The sequence below is a fragment of the Manacus vitellinus genome, unplaced genomic scaffold (assembly GCF_001715985.3).
Source record: "Manacus vitellinus isolate BGI_N305 unplaced genomic scaffold, ASM171598v3 scaffold_13_pilon, whole genome shotgun sequence".
NCBI classification, from domain to species: domain Eukaryota; kingdom Metazoa; phylum Chordata; class Aves; order Passeriformes; family Pipridae; genus Manacus; species Manacus vitellinus.
In genome coordinates, this window is record NW_021938999.1 from 3419937 (window position 1) to 3442710 (window position 22774).

The 22774-nt window shown below is 36.1% G+C and overlaps 1 protein-coding gene across 3 annotated transcripts in view; it reads right to left on the reverse strand.

Annotated features, from left to right (window-relative positions):
* Positions 1–22774, reverse strand: part of GRM8 (glutamate metabotropic receptor 8) — a 330760-nt gene that overhangs the window by 247884 nt on the left and 60102 nt on the right. For all 3 annotated transcript variants that reach the window (XM_008926587.3, XM_018067986.2, XM_018067984.2), the window contains exon 3: positions 17816–18032. In XM_008926587.3, the coding sequence (XP_008924835.1) occupies positions 17816–18032 (217 nt within the window). The remainder of the gene's footprint in view (positions 1–17815; positions 18033–22774) is intronic.

Sequence of the window (22774 nt, forward strand, 5' to 3'; positions counted from 1 at the left end):
GGTATCATGTCCCTTAAATGAAACAGTGTCTCTGTTTCATAATATTAAATAATGGGTTAATCAAAACTCCCTGTTTACCTTCCTACAAGAGTTCTTCTGTTGGCACACATGGGACGAAATACAATCTTGCTAATGAGATGATTTAGTTAGGCACTTTCTGATTGAAATTTTAAGTGTCTTGGCCCAATTGGGGACTCCTCAGTCCTCTTAAATTGACACTCCAGAGAGCTTAGACAGCTAATAGAAAAATACAGAGGAAGATCTCATTCTCCTTATACACCTCCCTCCTTCTGGAGCAGACCACTGATCACTTTTTGTTAACGAATGTACATCTGAAACCACTCCATTAAAATCAAATGTCAGTTTTTCATATAAATATGGGGTCTGTTCAAAACAAAAATGAGAGAGAAATGGAAAAAAAAGGGGGGAAAGAAGGGAGGAAGGAAATCAAGTAGGTCCAAACCCAAGACCGGGGATCTTGATTACATTAACCACAAAAATAAAGGACAGGGGTAATTTCCCTTGCTTTAATCGTAGACAAAAGAGAAGCTCTCATTCTCTCATACACACCCTCTCACACTTTCTTTCTCTTTTCCTGATGCTCCCAGAGACTTCTATCTTTAGTTAGTTGTCTTTGTTGTGAGTTTCTTTAAACTGTAATTGTATGATCTTCCAGATTTTGGGGGACTCCTTTGTCACAGGAAATCTTGGGAATATAACTCTTATTTGATGAAACTAAAAGTTGTTAAATTGCCAAAGGACTGACTACAGATGTGATTCGTTGTTCATAGTAGAAATTCTTTTTAAAGGGTAACTGTTTTTAAGGCATGCTTTAAGAAAATGAATGTTTGTACATTCATGTTCTTGTATTTATTTTATGCCAAATAAGGTTCTGAACTTACATTACCGTTTTTCTATGTGTTTATCTGAGAATTTGGGTCTAAGCCTGCACACCCGCTACTCTCAACCTTAGAGATCCCAAATTAAAAGGCACTACTTGAACTAATTTCCCAAAATAATTTGTAGTTTTTCCAGCTTCTCTGAGTGTGCAACTGGCTCAGTCTCATGCAAACTGAAAGGTAACAATGAACTCCCAGCCAGGTAGGCTCTGGTTGCAGTCAGCCTGGGAAGATCATTCAAGCATCTCCAAAAATCAGCATCCACTGGTCCTAGAGTAATTCCATAGTCTAGTGCCAGAGATGGCCTTGATGATCAATCACCACATCAGATGATGTAAATCAGCCTCTTTATCACAGCCACTGTTTCAGACTTCTCCGAGGACTTACGAAGAGTTGAGGACATGACACGCTTACAACCAGAAGCCTTCAGCAGGAACTTTTAAAGGAATGAATTCGGATGTCTAAGAGTTAATTAGGGGAAAAACGACAGCTGGGGCTCCAACCGGATGGAAGGAATACAATTCATGACATACTACAGAATTAATTCTCTTTTCTTCATCCTTAATTCCTCTTCATCATCAAGAAACTGCATCTCTTGTTTTCCCTTTTTCCCTTCTTTCTTAATATGAAAGATTGTCATAAGCAAGTTATGACAAATTAAAGCTTTTTTCCCCGCCACAAAGATCTTGTGATAGCATATAGTATCCGTAATGCTTTCATTTCACCTAGTACTCTTCCAACAGCTTGGGACTATAATCTCTGTCTCTACCTTTATACAAGCACCATTCATTTAACTCTCCATTGCTACCACAAATATGTATGTATACAAACCTTAAATTCTGCCACTCAACGCAATCAATAAAAACCCCTATAAAAGTGGGAATGGCTCAGTTCTTGGAAAATGAAGCACAGGATGTTGCACCTAAAACTAAATCAAAAGTAACTAACTTCTGGCACCAGTTTAAGGTATTAAAATAGTGCAAGTCCACAAGACACCTTTACTTCCTTTCTTTTCTTGAGTTTGAAATAGACAGACAAATACCAGCTTTGTTTCTGCCTGTCAAAAGTTGTTTTACTTCAATAATCGTGTTCCTCTTGTTGCATACCATCAATCAAAAATCAAGAGATTAAGCCCAATATTAATTTTTATAATAACATATTAAATGCAAAAGATAGAAGAATATATGTCATTTTAGTACTTTTGTTGTATCTATTATCTTAGTCCTACAGATTCAGTAGTATTAAGATTACTTTAATACACAAATTACAGGTTATTGCCCTCACTCCACTCACATTGCCTCTGATAGAATGATTGATTTATTTTCTGTCTGGTTAGCAGGGAACAATGATTTCAGTTGATTGAACAAATTAATCAGGGACAGGCTAGCTTTTTAGTGGCATCAGTCTTATTTGTATTCCTTCATTGTCTAAAATCTGTTTATTCACATGCATGGTAAGGAATGAATTAGAATGGTGGGAAATTCTGTGCTGTGAAGAATTAATTATGTTGGGTAAGCAAAAGCACTGTGTAAACTCTCTCACCAAGCTCTCAGCTGCACATGGCATAGACTGCTAAAATGGTGAATCGTGAAGATCTCGTACTACTGGAATATATTCTGATAGGAAGTTTGAAAACAACAAAGGAGCTTTTGCACTAATAACTAAGATTTGAGCTTAATTGCTGAGGTAAATATTTGGTATTGCCTTAACCTTTTTATTAGTTATGTTCTGGCATTTTTTTAGTTAATTAACCAAAATTCAAAGAAAGCAGTCATATCTGATATGCCCTATAATCCATAAAGCTGCAACTGTTTCAACAGCAGGCTTTTCTAATTGAAATAGTGATTTAGTATAAAACACACTTTCCAAGCTAGAAGATCCATATTCGTAGTTACATTTGAAAATCATAGAACTGGAGTGAAAAAACAATATTTGTGGATATATTTCTGTTAGTTAAGACAGAGTGAGGGAGAGCATAAGGATTTTGTGCCTCATCAAGAGAAACATTTACTAAAGACTTGCAATTTCATTTGAATAAATCCATTTAAAATGGAATAAAATTACAGAGTCATCAATCACAATACTATCTGAAAGAAATGGTAAATTGGTTGAGCAAAAAAATGATAATTTTTATGGGGCTGATGGAAGCCAAGTTCAACTGTCAAGCTTGGAACCTGCACAACTGTTCTGCCTCTGAGCCTGAGCAAATCCTAAGACCAACAGATCTTAGGACCTGCATTGAACAGTCCTTTTTATAAACTGCTCAAGGGTCATTCTTGAAACTTGCTTTGTTTTCTTTCCCTTCCTGTGCAGAAATTAAACCAAACTGGGCAGAATTCAGGGGTTTACTTCCCTGTTCAGCAACACATTACACTGCCTAGAGTATCACACCCTAACAAAACATAACTGTATTTTGTTAAGCATTTTTTAGGCTGAACTTAATGTAAATTAAAGGCTAATAACAGAAGAAATCCACTTAGAATTTTTCCCCTTTATGTTCTTTCTTCCACTTTCCCATTTTCCCTGTTTTCTTCTGTGTAGACTGTCATTGTACTAGAGGAAAAAAGAATTTGAACACTATGTATTTTACTATTTAAGCCTGTACATAATCTTTCTCTTACACAAGGTTTTCTATGCCCATACAACAACTGAAATAAAAAATGAGCAGAAAGTTATTTAGAAGGAAACAGAAGGCAACTGTAGCCTGCACAGAAGTCCTTGAATGCCTTTCACCACTCCTCCTGAGAGGCACCTGAGGTGTAGGTAGCCCAGAGGGGCTTGTCACAAGCTTGCAATGCCTGTGGCAAGTGCACATATGGGAACTGATGCTCTTCCATCACTAACACATTTCCTGAACACATCCAAATGTCCTTCTTTCAAAAAGCTGACTCCTTTGTAATTGTTTATCACAGAAAGACAAAGAAAACTAAGACAACTCCACTTAAACTGACCTTAATGAAACTTACAATTTCATGGACATTATTGTGGAAAACTGGTCATTACTATTGCTCTCAAATTGAGAAGTCATTCTCCATATCAATTGAACATTTTCTAACACTTGAAATCCTCTTTCCCTCAGCTGACCCTATGTTCAGACTCTACCAAGGTCCACATGGGAAGAAAATCATCTTCAGTGGTCCATGACTTTAAAAGCCTCTGTATAGACACTGTGAACTCATGTACATCTGATTAATTAAAATATCAAAACAGTGAAGAGGTTTAATAATGAAATGCCCTTTGACTACAATAAGAAGTCCATAACTAGGTCTGTAAAAACTTGTGCCACCAATACAATTCTGTAGGTTGCTTTTTTACTATTAAACCAAATTCTTTACACTTAACTGGAGAAAAAAAAGAAAAAAAAATCACAGCTTTTGCATTTGATTTAGCAACAGAAAGAATATCTCCAAGTTGGCTTTAACAACTCAATTCTGTGAAAGGGACATTATACTTTATAAAACAAATTATTCTGGGAAAAAAAATTAAAACATTAACTAATTAAAATATTTTAAGCAAAGTTAAATAATATTTCTACCTCCTGAATAAGCTCTGAAAGGATTTAATCTCTAAAATACAATATAATGGAATTAATTAGGAGGTTTGACAATTCTTATAAATTGAGCAATGTGATTATCTGCACTTCATTAAGTGCATTAACATGTTGGGTAAAATACTTACAATCATATAACTCAATTCACTGGCCTTAGCAAACATTGTAATGCATCTCACAGCAAATCCAATATGCCAGTAAAATGTATGACAATACAGCTGGCAGAGCATAGGCAGAAGCATTGCCTTCATCTGGTTCCTGTCTGAACATAGCAGCAAATAGGGTCTCTGGTTTATGGATTTGTGCTTTATTCCCCTCATCCATGGGAAATCTGCAAAGGAACAGCATTGAAGACCTGGGCAGGCTCTGCTGAGTTATATAGCTTCTTATTCTACCATGAAAACAGATACTCATACCAAACTTCAGCCTAAACTTTCACAGAATGAAGGTTGTTTATGTCCTAGGATTGCACAATACTATTCTCTCTCACCCTTCTGGGGCCTAAGATGTTCTGGAATTTGCATGCTGTTTTAAAGGAAGTAGGCCATGCAGAAGGTAAATATAGACACCCACCCACTGTCAAAATAAAGGAAAATAAGTAAAGAGGAAAATGGGAATCCCTCTAAAAAATTAAGAACTTCACCACAAGTTTAGTTCAGACTTTTCGTTCCCATTTTTGAAAAAAGCAGATCTTGACTTGGTATTCCTGAAAACAGGTGTGGCTGATCTTACTTTAGAGAGCATTTACATCCGTGGAATTAATGACATCCTGCAAATGCCCTGGAGCACTTAATTACAGTTAAGCATTTCCAGCATAAATGTTTGCAGGAATCATTGAGGTGTTGGGATAGTTTTGTTTTTCTTAACTCTCCCTTCCCAAACATTTACAAATTCCATAGGTGCATGCACTTCAATGAATTAGTGTCATGGTTTGAGCTTCCCAAAAATCCAATTTCCAAGCTTCCCCACAATTTGCTTCAGTGTGAGAGGGTTTTCAGACATAACACAACTGCTAGTATGGGGAAATTATATCAAAATTTATTACTAACACAATAAATACTATAGAAACTAAAAAGTAAATAAATACACAATATTAATACAATTTCTACCACCCCTGGGGTCCTTCCACATCAATCCAGAAGAATAACCCTCCAGGATGACAGCTAAAGTCTCTCTCTCATTGAGATATCGAAGAAGGGGTCTTTTGCACCCCCACCAGCTCCTCGGCTTCTGCTGAGGTCTCCTCCTGGACTGCAAAGGAACATTTGCTTTACCAGGTCTTCCTCTTGAGCTACAGGGAGTCAGCTTTTGAGTCCTCTCTCCCTGTTTCATGAAGGTTTCTCCCAGAGAGTAAGACTCAGGGACTTCTCCACTTCGAGTCCACTCTGCACGATTCTCTGGGTTTTTGCTCAGTCTTTATACCCCGAATAGTTTTCACCAAAAGTCCTTACCCAGAAAAAGCCTGTTTGGTTTGGCTTCTCTCTGTTTCAGCTGCTGCAGCTTCAGCTCAACGTCCACATGTCACGGGAGGCATTCCTCTCCCCCACATTCCTCCCTCGGTTTTTGGCTGCCCCCGCCCAAACCTCACATAGGGCCTCCTCCGAGCCCCTCGGCCCGTCTCTCCATTGCTCAGTCTCAACTCAGGGTTGCCTCCTCTCCCACCATTGTGGGAGGGGGAAAGTTGCAGTGAGACTGCTTGAAGTCTCTCTCATCCTCTGCCTGGAATTCTTCCAACTCTGCACGATCTCCACTGCTTCTGAAGCTCCAGGCCACCCCTCGGCCCGTCTCTGGCTTGGCTCCAATGCTGTGCCTGCCCGTTGGGGGGGGGGACTGGCTCCAACCCCCTGGCTGGCCTCTCAAGCCCACGCCACTGCCTCTCCTGGGCAGTGGGGGGAAATAGCAAAAAAAACCACCCTGTCTAAATCAAGGCCATGAAGGCCCAGGGGCCCCCCAGGTTCGGGGGCCCCTGGCCACCCCTCGCGGCTCTGATTCTCTCTCTCTCTCTGCCTCTCTGCCAACAACTTCCTTCCAGCTCTTGTAATATCCTAATTTCACAGGGGCAAAACACAGCTCTGATTGGCCCCTGATCGGAAACTCACATGGGACCAAGCACTTCCATACCCCTGGGGAGGGGTGCAGCTCAAACCACGACAGCTAGGTCCTCAATTTTGAAATCTACAACTCCCTTGTTCTTGTGTTTCCAAGGGGTTTGAAATTTTGTCCCTCTCTCTGTGGTAATCCAATAACAGCATTTTGGCAAGCAGCCCAAGGAGAAGATGACTTATGAAGACATATAGAGGGTGTTCTGCATTTCTGTATGTTATTGTATAGTATGCTCAGGAAGTACACGGCAGAAAGGTTTTGGGACACATACAGCCACAGCAGCATACAGGGATTTATCTGTGTGACACCTCTGCTACTCAAGGGTATTATTTTGTAACTCATTGTCTTGATTAATTGTCTAGTCAAAATGTCCTGCTTTTATTAACAATGTTAAAGACAGACCGGCATTTTTGTTAGAATATCAGCATTTTAAAAAATTAATTTTATTTCAATTTCTTCTAAAAAGTGATAAAAATTCACTAATCGTTCTATATTGAAGAAAGTGGAGGAACAAGCAACACTATTTCCATCATAGAAAACTGTCCTTGAGAGGACAGAGTTTTACCTAAGAAATAGTTTGTTTTCCAGTAAGAGAAAAAAAGAATTAACTTTTTTTATAAGCTGTGAGGTTTCAAAATATGCATATTTCTGCTGTCTCAGTTTAAAGTGGTGGTATCACAGCTTGCAATTTGCATAAAAATCCTGCATTTATAACAGAAAAAATTAAGTGTAGGATTCTTTCCTACTATTAGTGAAGCACATGCATATGCCTGGTTTTTTTTCTGAAATAAGTAGTAGCAATTCTTTAAAATACTATTCTTTGAACAGAATTCTCTGGAGCTCTGTGGACAGTTCATTAGGTAGTAGAATTGAAAGAACGAGTTGTATCCGACTACAGGATCTACTATGCCAGCCTGAAATTGCAGACTCATGCAAGCATTCAAGAGAGAACTGTTACTGCTAAGCTACCCCACTGCAAGCTTAATAACAAATGTATGTTTACTGTGACTCAGAGCACAGTATGACCCCTTGCCCTTCAACGACAGAAAGAAAATAAATAAAATGAATACAAGAATATCTCTTTGACATTTCCAATCGGACATTCTTTGCTTGTAATCTTGTAAGAATATTGTCAGCCTTGTAACACTCAACTCACTCAACCCTTCTATATCATGCAGCTGAGCAAAGCTCAAATGCATTTTTGTGTATTAGTGTGGCATACTAAAAAACGCAGCCAGTGACAACTGCAAACTTGTTTCTTGATACTTCTGTATTGGGGTTGTGCAGGAGAAAACAGTAGAACAAGTAGGGAAAGTCATAAAGAAGTAAAACGAGAAGTGAAAATCTCACTGGTAAGGCCCAGAACACATTGAAATTTACGGTAATATAAAGGAAGAATGAAAGTGGGCATCTCCTACTATCATCCTTCTACTTCTGAGGTGGATGATATGTCATAGTACAGTACACAACAATGTGCATAAAGTAACATATCATGTTACATAAACATACAGAATGATGAATAGCTGTTTTCTTGCTTTGCTTTCTCTTCAGAGAAAATAAAACAACATTATCTGTTTTAACAGCTTCCCAGATCTCAATAAGACTGCCCAGGGAAGTAGACCATATATCATCTACACACACCATTTATTACCAGAATTTAGTCTATGCAAGGAAGGAAAGACGATTCTTGGGCAGCATTAATCTTTATGATTGTTTTTTTCTGATAGACATTACCATTTAGACAAAATTGCTGACAAATCTTGAAAACAAAGTTTCAGTTGTATTTGTTCATTTTTTCTTTTTAATATCAGAAGGTATAACTGCAAAGTAATCAGATTAAACACTCATTTTCTGTTTCATTTTATAGCTTTTAAAAATAAAATTATACTGAAATCTGAACAAAACATGCTTCAGGTATAATACAGAAATTTGTACAAAAAATTGTAATGCAATTTCCCTCTGTCTCAATTCATAATGAAACTGTCAGTTGTCAAAAGTTCTAAAGAAAGAGAAAATCCAAGTTTCATTTAGGGTTAACCTAATACTTGAAAGACTTTAGTTCTCTGTCACACGGGCTATGTGACTGAGTCAGTGGCTTCATGTACAGTTGGATGATAACAAGAATTCAACTTAAAATAGTTACTAACCTTCACCCTCAAACTGTTGGCTCCGTAAAAGATAGTATAATCCTACATAATTTAAAGCACCATGAAGAATAGATACATTCAGAAAGGGCATATAGTTATACAAGACACATTTATAAGGTAACTTCAAATATCTCTACATTCTGTTCCTACTGGTACTTAGGTAGCATGCAAAAGTAGTTACTACCAAAAGAGATGTATCACCCTTGCAGATAAAATATTAAAGTTCATAACAGAGTTTTTAGAAGACTTTAAGAACTTTGAATAGGCAGAAACTGAGGAGTGGGGGAAGGGAAAGGATTCCTGAGGATAAAAAACAGTGAATAGGAAGAATAGAAAGATACAGTCAAAATTCAGCACTGGAAAAGGCTGATAAACATGTTCTCTAGAAATGTCTACTAGGGTTTGATTTGGATAACACAATGCTCTCTGAAAGGAGAGGGAGAGTACTGAACAGAAAGAAAATAGTATAAAATTATTTGAAATAAAAAAGAGCAGAGGGAGAAGACAGAGTACTCAGAAAGCTAGATAAACACATATGTCATAGAAAAATATTGACTATTGACAAATACAAGGGAGCACAGACTGGCAGGAATACCTGGAATTGTTCACACACATCATTAAGTTCTAAATCAGCTGTAGCCATTTGTTAATAAACTTTGAGTGTCAGAACAGATTGCTTTTGGAAATAATTTACTTGCTACCCAGCAGCCAACAGAAAAAGCTTACAATTTGTCAGGGTGTATAAAGAGTGGGGCTGAGAATAAAAATGAGATTACAATGACACTACATAAATCAATAGTAAGGCTTTGTTTGGAGTGTTCAGTCATGACTATACACCTTAACAGAGATATAAACGCAATAAGGGATCCAGAAACTGACAACAGAAACCATTAAATGACAATTACTTCATATCTTCTAACCCACCATTAAGAAAAATAAGAAGGTACACTATGAAGGAGGTTAACTGGATTCTCCTATATACCATTTGTAGCATCCAAACAAGAAGACATTTAATGAGTGAGGTTAAAACGATAACAAGAAGAAATTATAACGAAATTTCATGCTTCAGGAAATCTAAGCATCAACCACTGAATACCTGAGGTTACAGAACACTCCTTGGATAGGTAATTCTGCCAGTGACTAAGTAAGATTGTGATATCTTTCCCTTCCATATACTGAAGCTACCACTGGAGACGAGGTATTGACTCACAGTGTTTGACCCTGACAGTTCCAGAGCTTCATTGTTTTAACTGCAGCCACAGATCACAAAAGAGCTGATACTAAGAGTATATTGCTAATATCAATTGTAAGGCATTTCTCTCACATGATTTTTAAAAGCTATAATCTCTAGGTAGCTGCAAAAAATGCTAAACATTTAAAAATACTAGAAACCATTTGAAGACACAGACAAGTGAAATTTTCTCAGCAAACTTAAGAGCCTCAAGAATTTGTGTGTACCTTCTTAATGTGAATGAGACTACTGATCATAGACCAACAAAGACCCTGAGATTAGCTCAGCTGATTAGAGTATGGTGTTAATAATCAAGGTTGTGGGTTTGGTCCCTGCATGGGCCATTCACTTAAGAGTTGGACTTGATCCTTGTGGGTCCTTTCCAACTCAGAATATTCTGTGAAATCAGAAACAGTTCTTCCTGACAGGAGCATAACTAAGATTACCATTTAAATGCTGTGAGCCCTTTAACATGTTAACAAAAGAACCACGTAAATACAGCCCAAGCCCATGCCACCATGCTCCTTCCTGTCACGTTTACTCAGATGGTATCTTCAAATACAGTCTGTCCTTACAAAAGTCTGTGCATGGTGGGAAAGCAAAACCACTAAGTGCTCTGTTGGCAAAGTTCACTCACATGGACTCTGATCAAAACTGGGCCATAGTCTGTCTATTTGATCCCTGACTACAGCTGAACTCACATCATTTGCACCACTACAAAAGGTGCTTGGCTGAACCTCATGTGAAAACAAGCTTTCTGTAGAAATGACAGTAACAGAAGTTTATGTAAAACGTAGAGGACAGAGGACTCATTTCTAAATAAAGGAGGGGAAAAAAATCTCACTTATGGCAGAACCTGTGAAGATCCTGGAGCTTATTATTAACTCATTTACTGTTTTTTTTAACCAATTAAGCACAACCACCATGGAAAATAAGCTGTCAATTTATTTTCCACAGTCCTCTGTCTTGCACCACAGTAAAATTATAATGCAAAACCCAAACAGGGGTAGCTTTATTCAGACTGCAAATAATATTGTGTGTCCTCAATGCTTTCCCTCATAGTATCCCCCTCACAAATACTTTTACTTAACACAAGAATATCCACTGGGATTAACTCTGTTAAAATCCACCTCCTCTTAATGGAAATTTGGTCATAAACAACTAGAATGACTACATTTTGATTCAGACATTTTCTAACTTTGCTTTCACAGGAGTTTTTTAATTATGTATGAATTGTTTGCTCTGGGTCTTCTTCTAGCAAAAGAGAATCACAGAATCTATGAGAAGCCACAGGCTCAATGATAATACACACTAATACACAGAACAGCAGCACTTGAGAAATTTCCTTCCTGTCATCACCTTAAAACCTACATACTTATCCTGCTTTTTATTTCAGAAATTTAGTGACAGTTTATACAGCCAGAGAAAAATTCTTACAATCCTATATGTATCAAGCATAGTATAGACTACAGTTTAAGTAGTGATTTCTAAATTTGGCCCAACATTTTGTAGTGAACTTCCTTTTAGAAAGATTTCACAATAAAATAAATATACCAATATCTCTTAGTATTTTATAATGCTTTTCCACCCCTAATATTAAAAAGTACATCTTACATCTTATTTGAAATGGTTTCCCTAAAACTGACTTCAGTTTATAGACACTGAAACTCGTAATCCCCAACCACTCCTGCAAAGAGTTCCGCATTTGAAAAACCAGCTTTCATCATGAAAATATGTATTCATTATGAACATCACACAGTATATTTCAACAAAATACTTCTGTTGAATCTAATTTTTAATCTAATAAGATTGCTTGTTTAAAATTAGCATCAACACATTTATAATTTTGTTTGTATTTTTACATTTAAAAAACTTGAACTAGATATCTTTCCTGGATATCTTTATTATTCTTTGAATTTGTGTTCACAACCAACAGTGTTCAGATGAAGTAAAAAGAAAAAAAAAGTCATAGTCCAATGACTTCTGTAGTACTTAGAGTACTGTAACTTCCAAGCTTTCTACAGAATGCTTAAAAACCACCTCAGATAACTGATGGATGAAGAAACCCTTCAAGAGCTGTTAAAGTCACAACAATTTCTGGAGGGTCAGAGAGCTTACCAAGATGGTATTATTACTGCTCCAAGACACCTCCCTAAAACTATAGAGAAAACAAGTAACTATAGCTAAAAAACATCATGTTGATTAGCACCACTGAGAGAAATGAAAATGGTCCCTTATTATAAATCCCTAGAAATTACACTGTTCTTTATCAGGTACTAATTGGCACAAATATTAAAAACTGCTGGAATAATTTTCAAGTTTTTGTAATATTAATACACTTACCATCTGATTTTGTAATTTTTCAAACGTTACTTTGAAGCTTCCATAGCCAATTATATCATGTTATTATTAATTACAGCTTGCAGCTTGAAATACAGTGCTACCAATAGAGTTTAGCCGCATAAATATAGACGTAAAACTTAAAATTGAATTAAACGGTTTACCCTTTGTGACGGTATGTTAGAATACTATTAGTTGTGAAAATTAATTTGTTAAGCTTGAAAACAACCTTTAAAGGAGAAATATCTTTGGGGAAAAGGTTACATTTCAGGTACTGTATTTCTTCCACCTTCATGTTGCAAGACTTTTTAATCTTCTATTAAATAACACCTTGGGGTTGGGAGAGAAATCTATTCATCATCTTACTTTACAAAATACAAAAAGCTTTAGATTTATATCGAACATATACAAGGATTACTGCAGGAAATTTGAACTAATCTTAACAGCAATCCATCCTATTTCTAAATTATCTTTGACTAGTCTAAGTGGAAAGGTTACATCCCTTAAGTTTTATTTTCCTGCTCAAACCTCCCTCACCACTTCCCAATAGATTTTCACCTTATCCATTGAAAATTTTAGAAGTTCAAAAGTTTTTAAAGGTAATTCTGCCTCTCTGGAGACATTCAAAACCCACCTGGACTCATTCCTGTGTAACCTGCTCTAGGCAACCCTGCCTTGGCAGGGGAGTTGGACTGGATGATCTCCAGAGGTCCCTTCCAACCCTAACTATTCTGTGATTCTGTAGGAAGAAATAGAATAATTTGGAGAAAAACAGAGGTACAATGCACAGCTGTAAACACAGTAAAAGAACTGACAAGAGACAAATATGATTTAAGAACTATATCAAAGAAATGCCACAGGCCATTTCCTGTGTACACCAAATATAGCTACCTATGTTGAAGTCTGAAACAATTTAAATGAAGCTACTACAGCCTTCATTCAGCATATTTATTCATTATAATTAAGTATATAGTTTTCAATATCACTGTCATGATAAAATATTATGAAATGTCATAAAGTAACTGTGTTAACTCCTCAGAAAAATGCTGTTAACTGCAATATATCAGTATAAAAGGAGTAAGTAAAACTACAGACCACTGTTCCTAAAAGCAGGTATTCAAGGGCATACAATAAGTACATCATTCTCTTCTGGAGAAAAGCTGCCATGAAGTTATGTCATTTTGCCTCAAAGATCTGGTCCTAAATGCACTTTGCTGTCTTCTTTAAAGCTCTGGCAAGACACACAAAATCAACTTACAAGCAAAAAGGGGGCAAGCAACACTGAAGTTTCTCACCTATTCTTGATGATCAGCTCAGTTCCCTGCCTTTATCATTTCTGCCTCCTCTTCTAATACTTCCATAAGAGTTTCACTGCCAGTACCTATCAGCAGTTGACCAATAGTGGCTAAAAAAATCTGTCATATAGCATTTCATCTATTATTTGTAGATTTGTTGCCCTTTCGGGTACAAACATTGCACTAACTGAACAAGTATTCTGAACCCAAAGAGATTTGTCTGAACCAAATGCTTTTGTATTTTGAATTAAAAAAAAAAGCAAAAGCATCCCATGATTTTATCTCTAATGGTACATTCTTTTGGTTTCTAATAACAGAGGGAATGAATCATTAAAAGAAAGTCAGATTAGAGACTTTCCAACATTTATTTTGTCAAAGATAATTAACAGCAAAGTAAATAGACGATGAGTATATAGCATGACAGTTTAATGAGGACTCAGTAAAATGTGTTTTGTTTTTTTCCCTGTTTTAGTTTATGTTGCTGAGTCAAGTTACAGTTTACTGAAAGTCTTAAGCAATTTACAATAATTCATTCCTTTGGTCAATGTATCAAAATTATTTGATGATGATGTCAAAATTATTACAGTAATATCATTGATTAACTTTTTATAGGGAGTAAAAAATTCTATAAATTTTAATCATTGTGTTCAAACAATAATGCATGGAAGAATGAGTTGGGATAAGCACCATCCCCTAATCTCCTTCCAATCATTGTCATGTAAAATATTTAATTTCCAGCTATGCTTTGTTGTAGACAGGATCTTTGTCATTAAAATGAGAGGAGATTTTGATACATAATATATTTGGTGACATGTCAGGGTGGCAACACTTTGACCTTTTCAGTATTCGACGTTTCATTTGGGAGCCTGTTACTGATCAAGAAATAGAAGTTGAACAGAGGGTAAATCAAACTGCAAATTAGAGGGAGTCAAGCTCACAACAAAAATTATACTAAATTATAAGTACATGAAATTAATCTCTATTTTAAACATATGTAAAATGCAACCCCTTTCTCAACTCTCAACTTTATAAAACCACAAAAAAATAAACAAAAACCCCAAGCTTTTCTGTTTATATTTCCAAATCTGTTATCTCATGTCCTCTCATGCACTGATTTTTTCAGAAATGAATATATCAATGTCTTTCACATCCTTTCTTCTTTTTTTTTTTGCTTTTCATTATGCTTATCTTCACATTCTTTTTGCTTCCAGTCATTGGCTACTTATATTAGATAGGATCTGAGTAAAATACTCAGCAAAGAGTTGAGTTGTCCTATTCATTTGCATACCAGCTGCGCAAGGGGAGTAGTGTCCTAATTAGGTTCTCTTAACACACAGTTTATTAACACAGAGCTGGTAACTTTTGCTGCTGTGTGCAGTCTTACACTGTATGATGATTTTTACAAACCTACGTAAACTCTATAGTCTCAGACCTCATAGTTAGATGCTGTCCAAACTTTCCATTTTAAAAGCATTTCCAGTCCTATGCTTCAGGTGAAAAGTCTGAGGACAGAGAACAAGAGGATCAGGCTGAAAGGGACATTAAGAAATCATTCAATCCACCTCCCAGCCCCAAGGAAGAACTAATTGCACTTACATAATCACTGGGCAGGTGTTTGTTTAATGCATTCTCCCAGATCCTTTGCAATGGAGGTTACAAAATGTCCCCAAGCAAGCCAGTATAATGCTTTGTCTTAAATATTAAAAGGGGCTTTCTCCAAATCTAGATAGAATCACGCTAGAGACTAATTCCATTACTTCTGTTTACATACACTGTATTTGGATGAACAAGTGTCCTTTATCTTTCTGTAAAAACCTAACTGAAAGCACCTTTTCCATCACCTTCCCTTCTTAGTCAACTCTCCTTTAGGCTAACCCCCTTGCTCAGTTATGAGCAAGAGGTTCCACAATTGACAGGAAAATTGGAGGATTACTCAAATTATTTTACAGATGGTATGCCCATCTGCATGTTCCATTAAAACAAGAGGAATATAGACAGGTTATACTTTACTGTAATTCTCGCATCATTTTTTTAAATAGTATTTTCTGACTAGTCCATCTGAATTCCTCATTGTTCAGATCCTTTTTGCTGAAGCACAATGCCTTGTATGTTTTTACTTTTCCAGACTGTCTTCAGATTTGGTCTCTAGTCCTTCTGAGGAAGGAAGATTTTACAGTATTCCTCATTCCAAGTCCATCTGGGTTAAACATGGAAATATTACCTAGTACCTGAGCCAGCATAAACTGTCAAATACCACACAACTCATTCTTTCATTTAAACAGAAATCTCAGAAAAATTTTCTAAATAGGTCTGCATCCAGTCTATGATATTTTCACCTAGATTCCCAAATTTGCTCAGGAGAATATTGTATGTGACAGTTGAGATAGCACTACAAAATTCTAGAGACGTGACACATCCACTGCTTTTTCTTCAGCTACAAGCTATTATCCTGTCAAAGAAAATTATTAGATGGCTTTGACAGTATTTGTTCCTGACAATTCTGCACTGGCTATCAATCTTGTCCCTGTGGTTACATATGATTTACCTGATTATTTACTTGAACATTTCTCTAGAAAATAAAAATTACTTGTCTGTCCTCCCTCCCTCTGCTTTCCTTCTTTAGAACCATTAGATTTCCTGGTCCCCACAATAGTTGGTAAGTTACTGTGAGCACAGAGGTTGCCAAAATCAAGTGTTCTAGTAGAAAACATAAATCACAAGGTGAGAGGGGGGGAAGATAAACCACAAATCATGATTTATTGCGCTTCTTAGTATTACACAGATCTTGTAATGTTTAGACACCCGTTCATGATTGTAACTGCTTTGGATTCATAATCCTGTTAAAAATATTTATTTAATCCTATTCATGTAAATTATTTATCAAATGACAATGGTCTTTTTTATTCTAGGATCCCTCTGACATAAACTCAAGTCGTTGAATCATAGGTGTTGTTTTTGCACCCCTTGGAAGATGTCTCATATTCCTGGAAATGGGAAACAGTAAAAAGACCTGAACACTCTATTTCATTTGTTTGCTTTCAGAACTCAGCAGAACTAGCTGTGTTGCAGATTGTTTCAAGAAAAAGTGATTTTTCAGCCAATAAACTACTCAGTGAGGGTCTGGGGAAGCCAATCTATTCGCAATAGACAAACCATCTCTGAGATATGAACTGTGAAAAAAATTATCCATGCCTTAGTCAGCTTTGTCTCTCCCATGAAGACACTTGGGATCTGACAGTACTGCTTAGAAACTAGAAAAGGGGTATTTAGTGGTTAAACTACCAAGCATATTATATACATGGGTTCCCTAGTGGTATGAATCACTGTGGTGTTGTCCTACTGCCAGATTGTTGTGAGTAATCATTTACCTTTACGATTCAAGCATAAGTACTTGAAACACACATGCGCCTTCCTGTACGATTGCGATGGTCTTTGTATTCACATGCAGTTATTGAAAGTGGGAGATACTATCATATTTTCTCACCCAACCTGATTCAAAAGAACCAGATTTCATATGTACATGCCCTGAAAGTCAAATCCAGTAGATTAATCTGGGCTTTCTGAGGAAGGACAGGAAGACTGTCTGCAGGGGTTTTTTGGTGTGTCATTTAACACTGCACTTAGTGAAAGACCAATTCCACCCTCTTTTAAACCACCTGCTACTCATCATCTTATTACTTGCTGTCCAAAACCTTCTGCTCCTGAGAAACAGCCATTTTCTTGTGACAAAAATAAAAAAACCAAAAGGATCAAAGGGACCTAAATATACTTCTCATCATAATGCCTGTATTTGTACGGTACATTTCATCATGAAAGAAAACCAGTAAAGTTATGTCTTTTTTTTCAGAGGATTTTTTTGTTGTTTTAAAAATCTACCAAAATTAAACCCCCTAGATTTATCAGTGCTGGAACATGGAAAAAGCTCTTACTGGATTACAATTTTCCTAAGCTAAATCAATCACATCTCCTCAAATCTGGTTGTAATTCAGCTGGTGGTTGCTTTTTGCCCCTAACTCATCAAGGAACTCCTCTTTTCCAGAAGGGGCAAGAGACACATAATTTTTGCCACTCTTCTTAAATTACTACCAGAACTATCACCTTGGCGGATGTGCAAGAAGCAAAATCACCCACTTGAGTCCAGGTAACACAGCCATGGGTGTTCTGATCACACTGCATAGACCCAAGCAGAACTCAGTGATGCTCTGCAACTCAGCAGCTGTAAATACAAAACCTGGTAAAGATGCACTCACCAATTTCTCTGGAGATCTGGGTGAACGCCTCCACACCGCTCTCTCCATAGTTGCCTTCAGAAGCCAGTGTCGAGACGTAGTTCCACCCAAGGGCTGTCACGATGTCCACCATGGCCTGTGCTTGGTAGGAGTCCGGTGGGACCACTCGAGAGAAGTAGTCATACCTGGTGTTATCGCTCAGTTCTGGAGCTGTAGATGCATAGCTGATTTGAGGTATCTGCAAATAGAATGACAAGTCATTCAAACTAATCTAGTAGCATTTTACACTATATACTTCTATGTTTGAAAGGTTCAAAATAGATTATGCACAGGCATTGTGCAGAACCAAGTATTTTGTTTTAATTATATCAGCTGATCAGAAAGCGTCTCAGATTTTGTATGTCAGTCAAGCCTTATTGTATAACACTCTCACCAAGAAATAATGAATTCAGTCTTGCTCCAGATGTCATGATTCTTGACATGTAAGTGTTACAACTTCTCTTTTGATCCTGGCTCTGATAGAAATAAGTGAAGAAAAAAAAAGGGGAGGGGGAAGGAGGAAATCTTACTATTACTACAGAAGATGAAAAGGTCAGTTATTATGACTGCGATTCTTAAAAATGCTACACTTACTTTCGACAAGTAAAATGTGGATTATTTCCATTTCATTGTTTTCTTTACTTATGCGCATGCACGTGTTCCCATTTTATTACCATTTTTAAATCTTTTTCTTGATTTTTCAAGATTTCTCTAGATTTTTCTTATTCCAGTTTTAATATGGTATTGTACATTCCTTAAGAATATGAAGGTTATGTATTTAATAGCAAAAGCTATTTGATGAAAAAAAACCCTAAAAAAATTACCTGTATATGACATACATATAGAGGAGGAGAAAGCTTACAAGGATGGTAAACTTTGTAGAAAACACCTCAATATTCTTAGCAGAAACAAACCTAAGTAACTGAAATACATTTTAAAATACATTTTTAGTCTCTTAGAAAAAAAAAAACAAAACAAAACAAAACAAAAAAAAAAAAAAAAAAAAAAAAAAAAAAAAAAAAAAAAAAAAAAAAAAAAAAAAACCAAAAAAACAACTAGGGCAGTTTTCTGGTAACTCTTGTCTTAAATAAATGGTTCAGCGATGTCCAGAAAAAACTGTCTGTAAGAAATACTCAATTATTATGAAGGATATTTTGGTGCAAGAAAATTAAATTAACATTTATGCTAACTTAAAAGGGGAATTATTTTCTCCTTCAAAATGGTAAAACTGATGAAATAGTCATTAGCTTGAAATGAAAAATACTCCAAATATTGCATTGCATTTGTGATCTATATTAATAATACGTGCTAAATTCATGTCTCACAAAACATGAAATAATCTTCAAGAAAGTAGTCTGAATGGAGTTACTAAATTGACTCTGCTGAGAGCAAAATTTAGCACCTCAGGCAACAGGTGATCTTGTAGATGCTCACTGCCCTATTAGATGCTATAGTAGAAGATTTCAGTCCAACCACTACATCCAGTACAGTGTTTCCTCGTCAGTACAAACTAAAAAAGGGATTTGGGGCATATGTAAGGGATTCAAAGAGTCCCTTTGGTGTGGTCATTAACCACACCTGCAGAGACAGTGTAGACTATTACAGCCTGAAAAAACAGTTTGTTGCCTTAGGAGTGGCAAAATCACTGCTCAGTCAGAAACAAACAAAATAAACTCTTATGTATCTTGGCTGTATTCTTCTTCAACAAATTTTCTACACATGGAAAAGCCTCAGAATAAATAATCTGAAATGTTTTTATAATAACGACCAGAGAGAACAGGAAAAAAAGGAGAAGGAAGATCACAGAAAAAGTTATATTTTGTGGAAATCAATATTCCTAACATAGCAGAGATACGCCAGGTAAAAATACAGGATAAATTGTTCTTACAAAACTTGTCTTGTATAAATTCCCTTTCTTTCACAAAGTGTTTGAAACATCTTTAACTCTTTCCAGACAAGAGATTTTTGGCATGTAATAACATAATTATGCATATTTAGAGCACATATCTTTCCCTTTCTAAACTTCCTCTATTATTCTCTAAACCAGTCAATTTTGTTACATATGGAAAAAAATAAAGACATCTTTTGTGATTTTGCCCATTTTACTCCTTGGTGTTTCACAAATACTATGGCATCATTGCTGAAAGTTACTTCATCAATAATGTCAATAAAATCAACACCAGCAAGAAATCTTTTAGATGGACACTTCGGCATTGAATATCTTGAAGCCCAGACCACAGACTCATATCCATTAACTTTTTCAGTTCCCATTTCTCTTCAGGTATCAGATGAATAACAAATCCTAGGTATGTTCTTGTAGGAGAGTCGCTGGTTCAACCACAGCAATGAGACGTTTCAGATCAATAAAGATATTATATGTACTATGAATATCACTTATCTGGGGGCTTGAAATATGCAGAAAAGAGATGCTACTTTCCTACTTTTCAGCTCTTTGCAGTTCAGCTTCTTCCCTAGATTTATTTATAATAACAGTAGAAGAAAATAGAAGGTGAATACAGTCCAAAACCAATACCCTGGAATCACTGGGCACAACAGTATGCTTAAACCACCACTGTTTTGTAACTTCTGCCAACTTTTCAATAATAGGAAAGAACAATACACCACGTAAAAGTAGGGAGTAAGACACTCTCTAAAGAGCAAGCCAACCCTAAGTCTTGAGGAAAAAAGGATTCTTGCAATGAAATATGTAATAATTTTCCTTATTTCTTTTTGTATATATCCCTCATGGTTATAATCAACACAACATTCAAGAATTTTCTCACCAAAATTGCAGTTCTCCCACCCAGAAATGCCTCATTGATTTCTTTTTTTTGAAAGCATTTTATGCAAAGCAAACAGAAACTTCCTTTCTTGCCTGCTTTTAAATGTATATTTGTATACAGGGTAGCTCTGAAAAATAGCTTTAAAATTTGAGGATTTGGGGTAGCTACACAGGAAGTGAAAAGACTCAGAATGATACTCAAAGAAATTGTTTGGCATGAAGACATTGTTTGGATTTAGTGGTTCAATAATCCATGAATAAAAAATATATACATTAAAATGTAACAACTCTAGTTATGGACCGTAAGTTTAATAAAGCATTTTACATGACCCCAAGTACATTTTACAAGATAGAGCATAACAGGGAACTGTTATGCTCTATCAATTCAGTAATATGTGTTTTTAAAACTCCCTAAATACAGACTGTATTTATACTTTAAGTTCCACTGGCCCCTTGAGACATAAATTTGCATTTTGAAAGAGACCAGTAAAGGAGTTTTATATTTCTCATTTTAGATTTCTCAGTCTCAGTTTTCTAAATTAAATACCATACTAGTAACATTTACATTGTACCTAAGTGATATATATCACTGTTAATAGTGTATTTCCTTCTCCTTTGGGGAAAAGAAAATCAATTATATAACCACATTTGAATCAGTTCTCGCACAACAGCTGTCACATTCACTGACAATTGCTAAAAGCATTCCTGTTTGAATGCTCATTGATACAATTTTTCTATTCTTTCCTACCCTATGGTTTGGCCACTTCCTCGCATTAACCTATAAGCTGCTGATAAACTCTCAGCTTCTAGTGGGTGACAGACTTGAACTCTCTGAAATTATTATACAGAGGAATTCATAGAAACCTTATTTTTATTACTTTTAAACCTTAAGCTATCTATTTAAAAACAAAAAATCCTAGTGTAATTTTTTGAAGCAATATCTTGCTTTAGTTACATACTGGTGTTAATCCTGATACATACTGAACTACTGCTGAAACTACCAGTGATCCCTCGTTACTTTAATCTAAGTCAGTGGTGGCTTCATCTCATTCTATTATTCAGTCACTGGCATAAAAAAAAAAAAAGATTCTACGTGCTTAAAAAATAAAATAATTTGGAGAAAAAACTGAACAAATAAAGAAACAAACAAACAAAACAAAACAAAAAACCAAACAAATAAAAAACAAAAACAAAAACAACTGCTAAGCAGAGCACCTAATCCTTCAAAATACATTCAAACCAAAATCTACAGTAAAGAAGAGTCTGTTTTTCCTGGATTTTTCTATATATATCTATCTGATGTAAAATCTGTCTCTAAAATATCCACTTCCTAAAGAATTAGAGAAGATGGAGCAGGTACTTTCAGAACTGACTGTGTGACTGTGGCAGCTCTTCAAAGGGGGAACTACATCTGTACAAGGTATCCACCAAGCATTATTACAAAACAGACTTGTACTCTCTTATGGAGGTGTCGACAACTTCAGGAGTGCCAAAGGCAGCTAATGTAACTTTTGATTTATCCCAGCCAAGTGGTAAACCACTTTCAGTTCCTCTTACACTGAAAACAAAAGCCACCCACTGTTCCTGAATTCAGGACTATTCATAGAGGAGCATTACCCTGGATCTGTTTGATGGGTCCAAAAACATAGAAGAGTTGAACTGAGGATGGCAGAGGAAGCAATGTGACCGAGCTGTGCCCTTCCAGTAGAGTGTCTTCACTACAGAAGCCATCTCTTAGTAGGTTTTCTTTTCAATTACATGCTGTCCAAGTTTTGGGCAAAAGTTCACTAGAACCCTTTTTATTGAGCTTTTAAATCCATTTGCATGCTACATTTGTCAATGTAAAGCATCAGCTGGACATTTCAAATGCCATCTTCCTTTATATAGTCTTTCAGCTGAAAACATGATTTAGGAATAGAACAGCAGACGGTGAAATGAGCTAAGCTCATAAGAAAAAAAACCTGGGAAAGGAATCACCAGTAATTTTGAACATTACAAATTATGAGTTATACGCACAGCAGTAACTGTGCTGTACAGTCACACAGAGTAATGGGCTTAAATTACTCACATCTTCAGTTTCACTACCCACTCAGTCCTATCACCACTAACTTCAACATATCAACTAGTATCTTATTTCTCTTTTCTATTCTCTAATCACT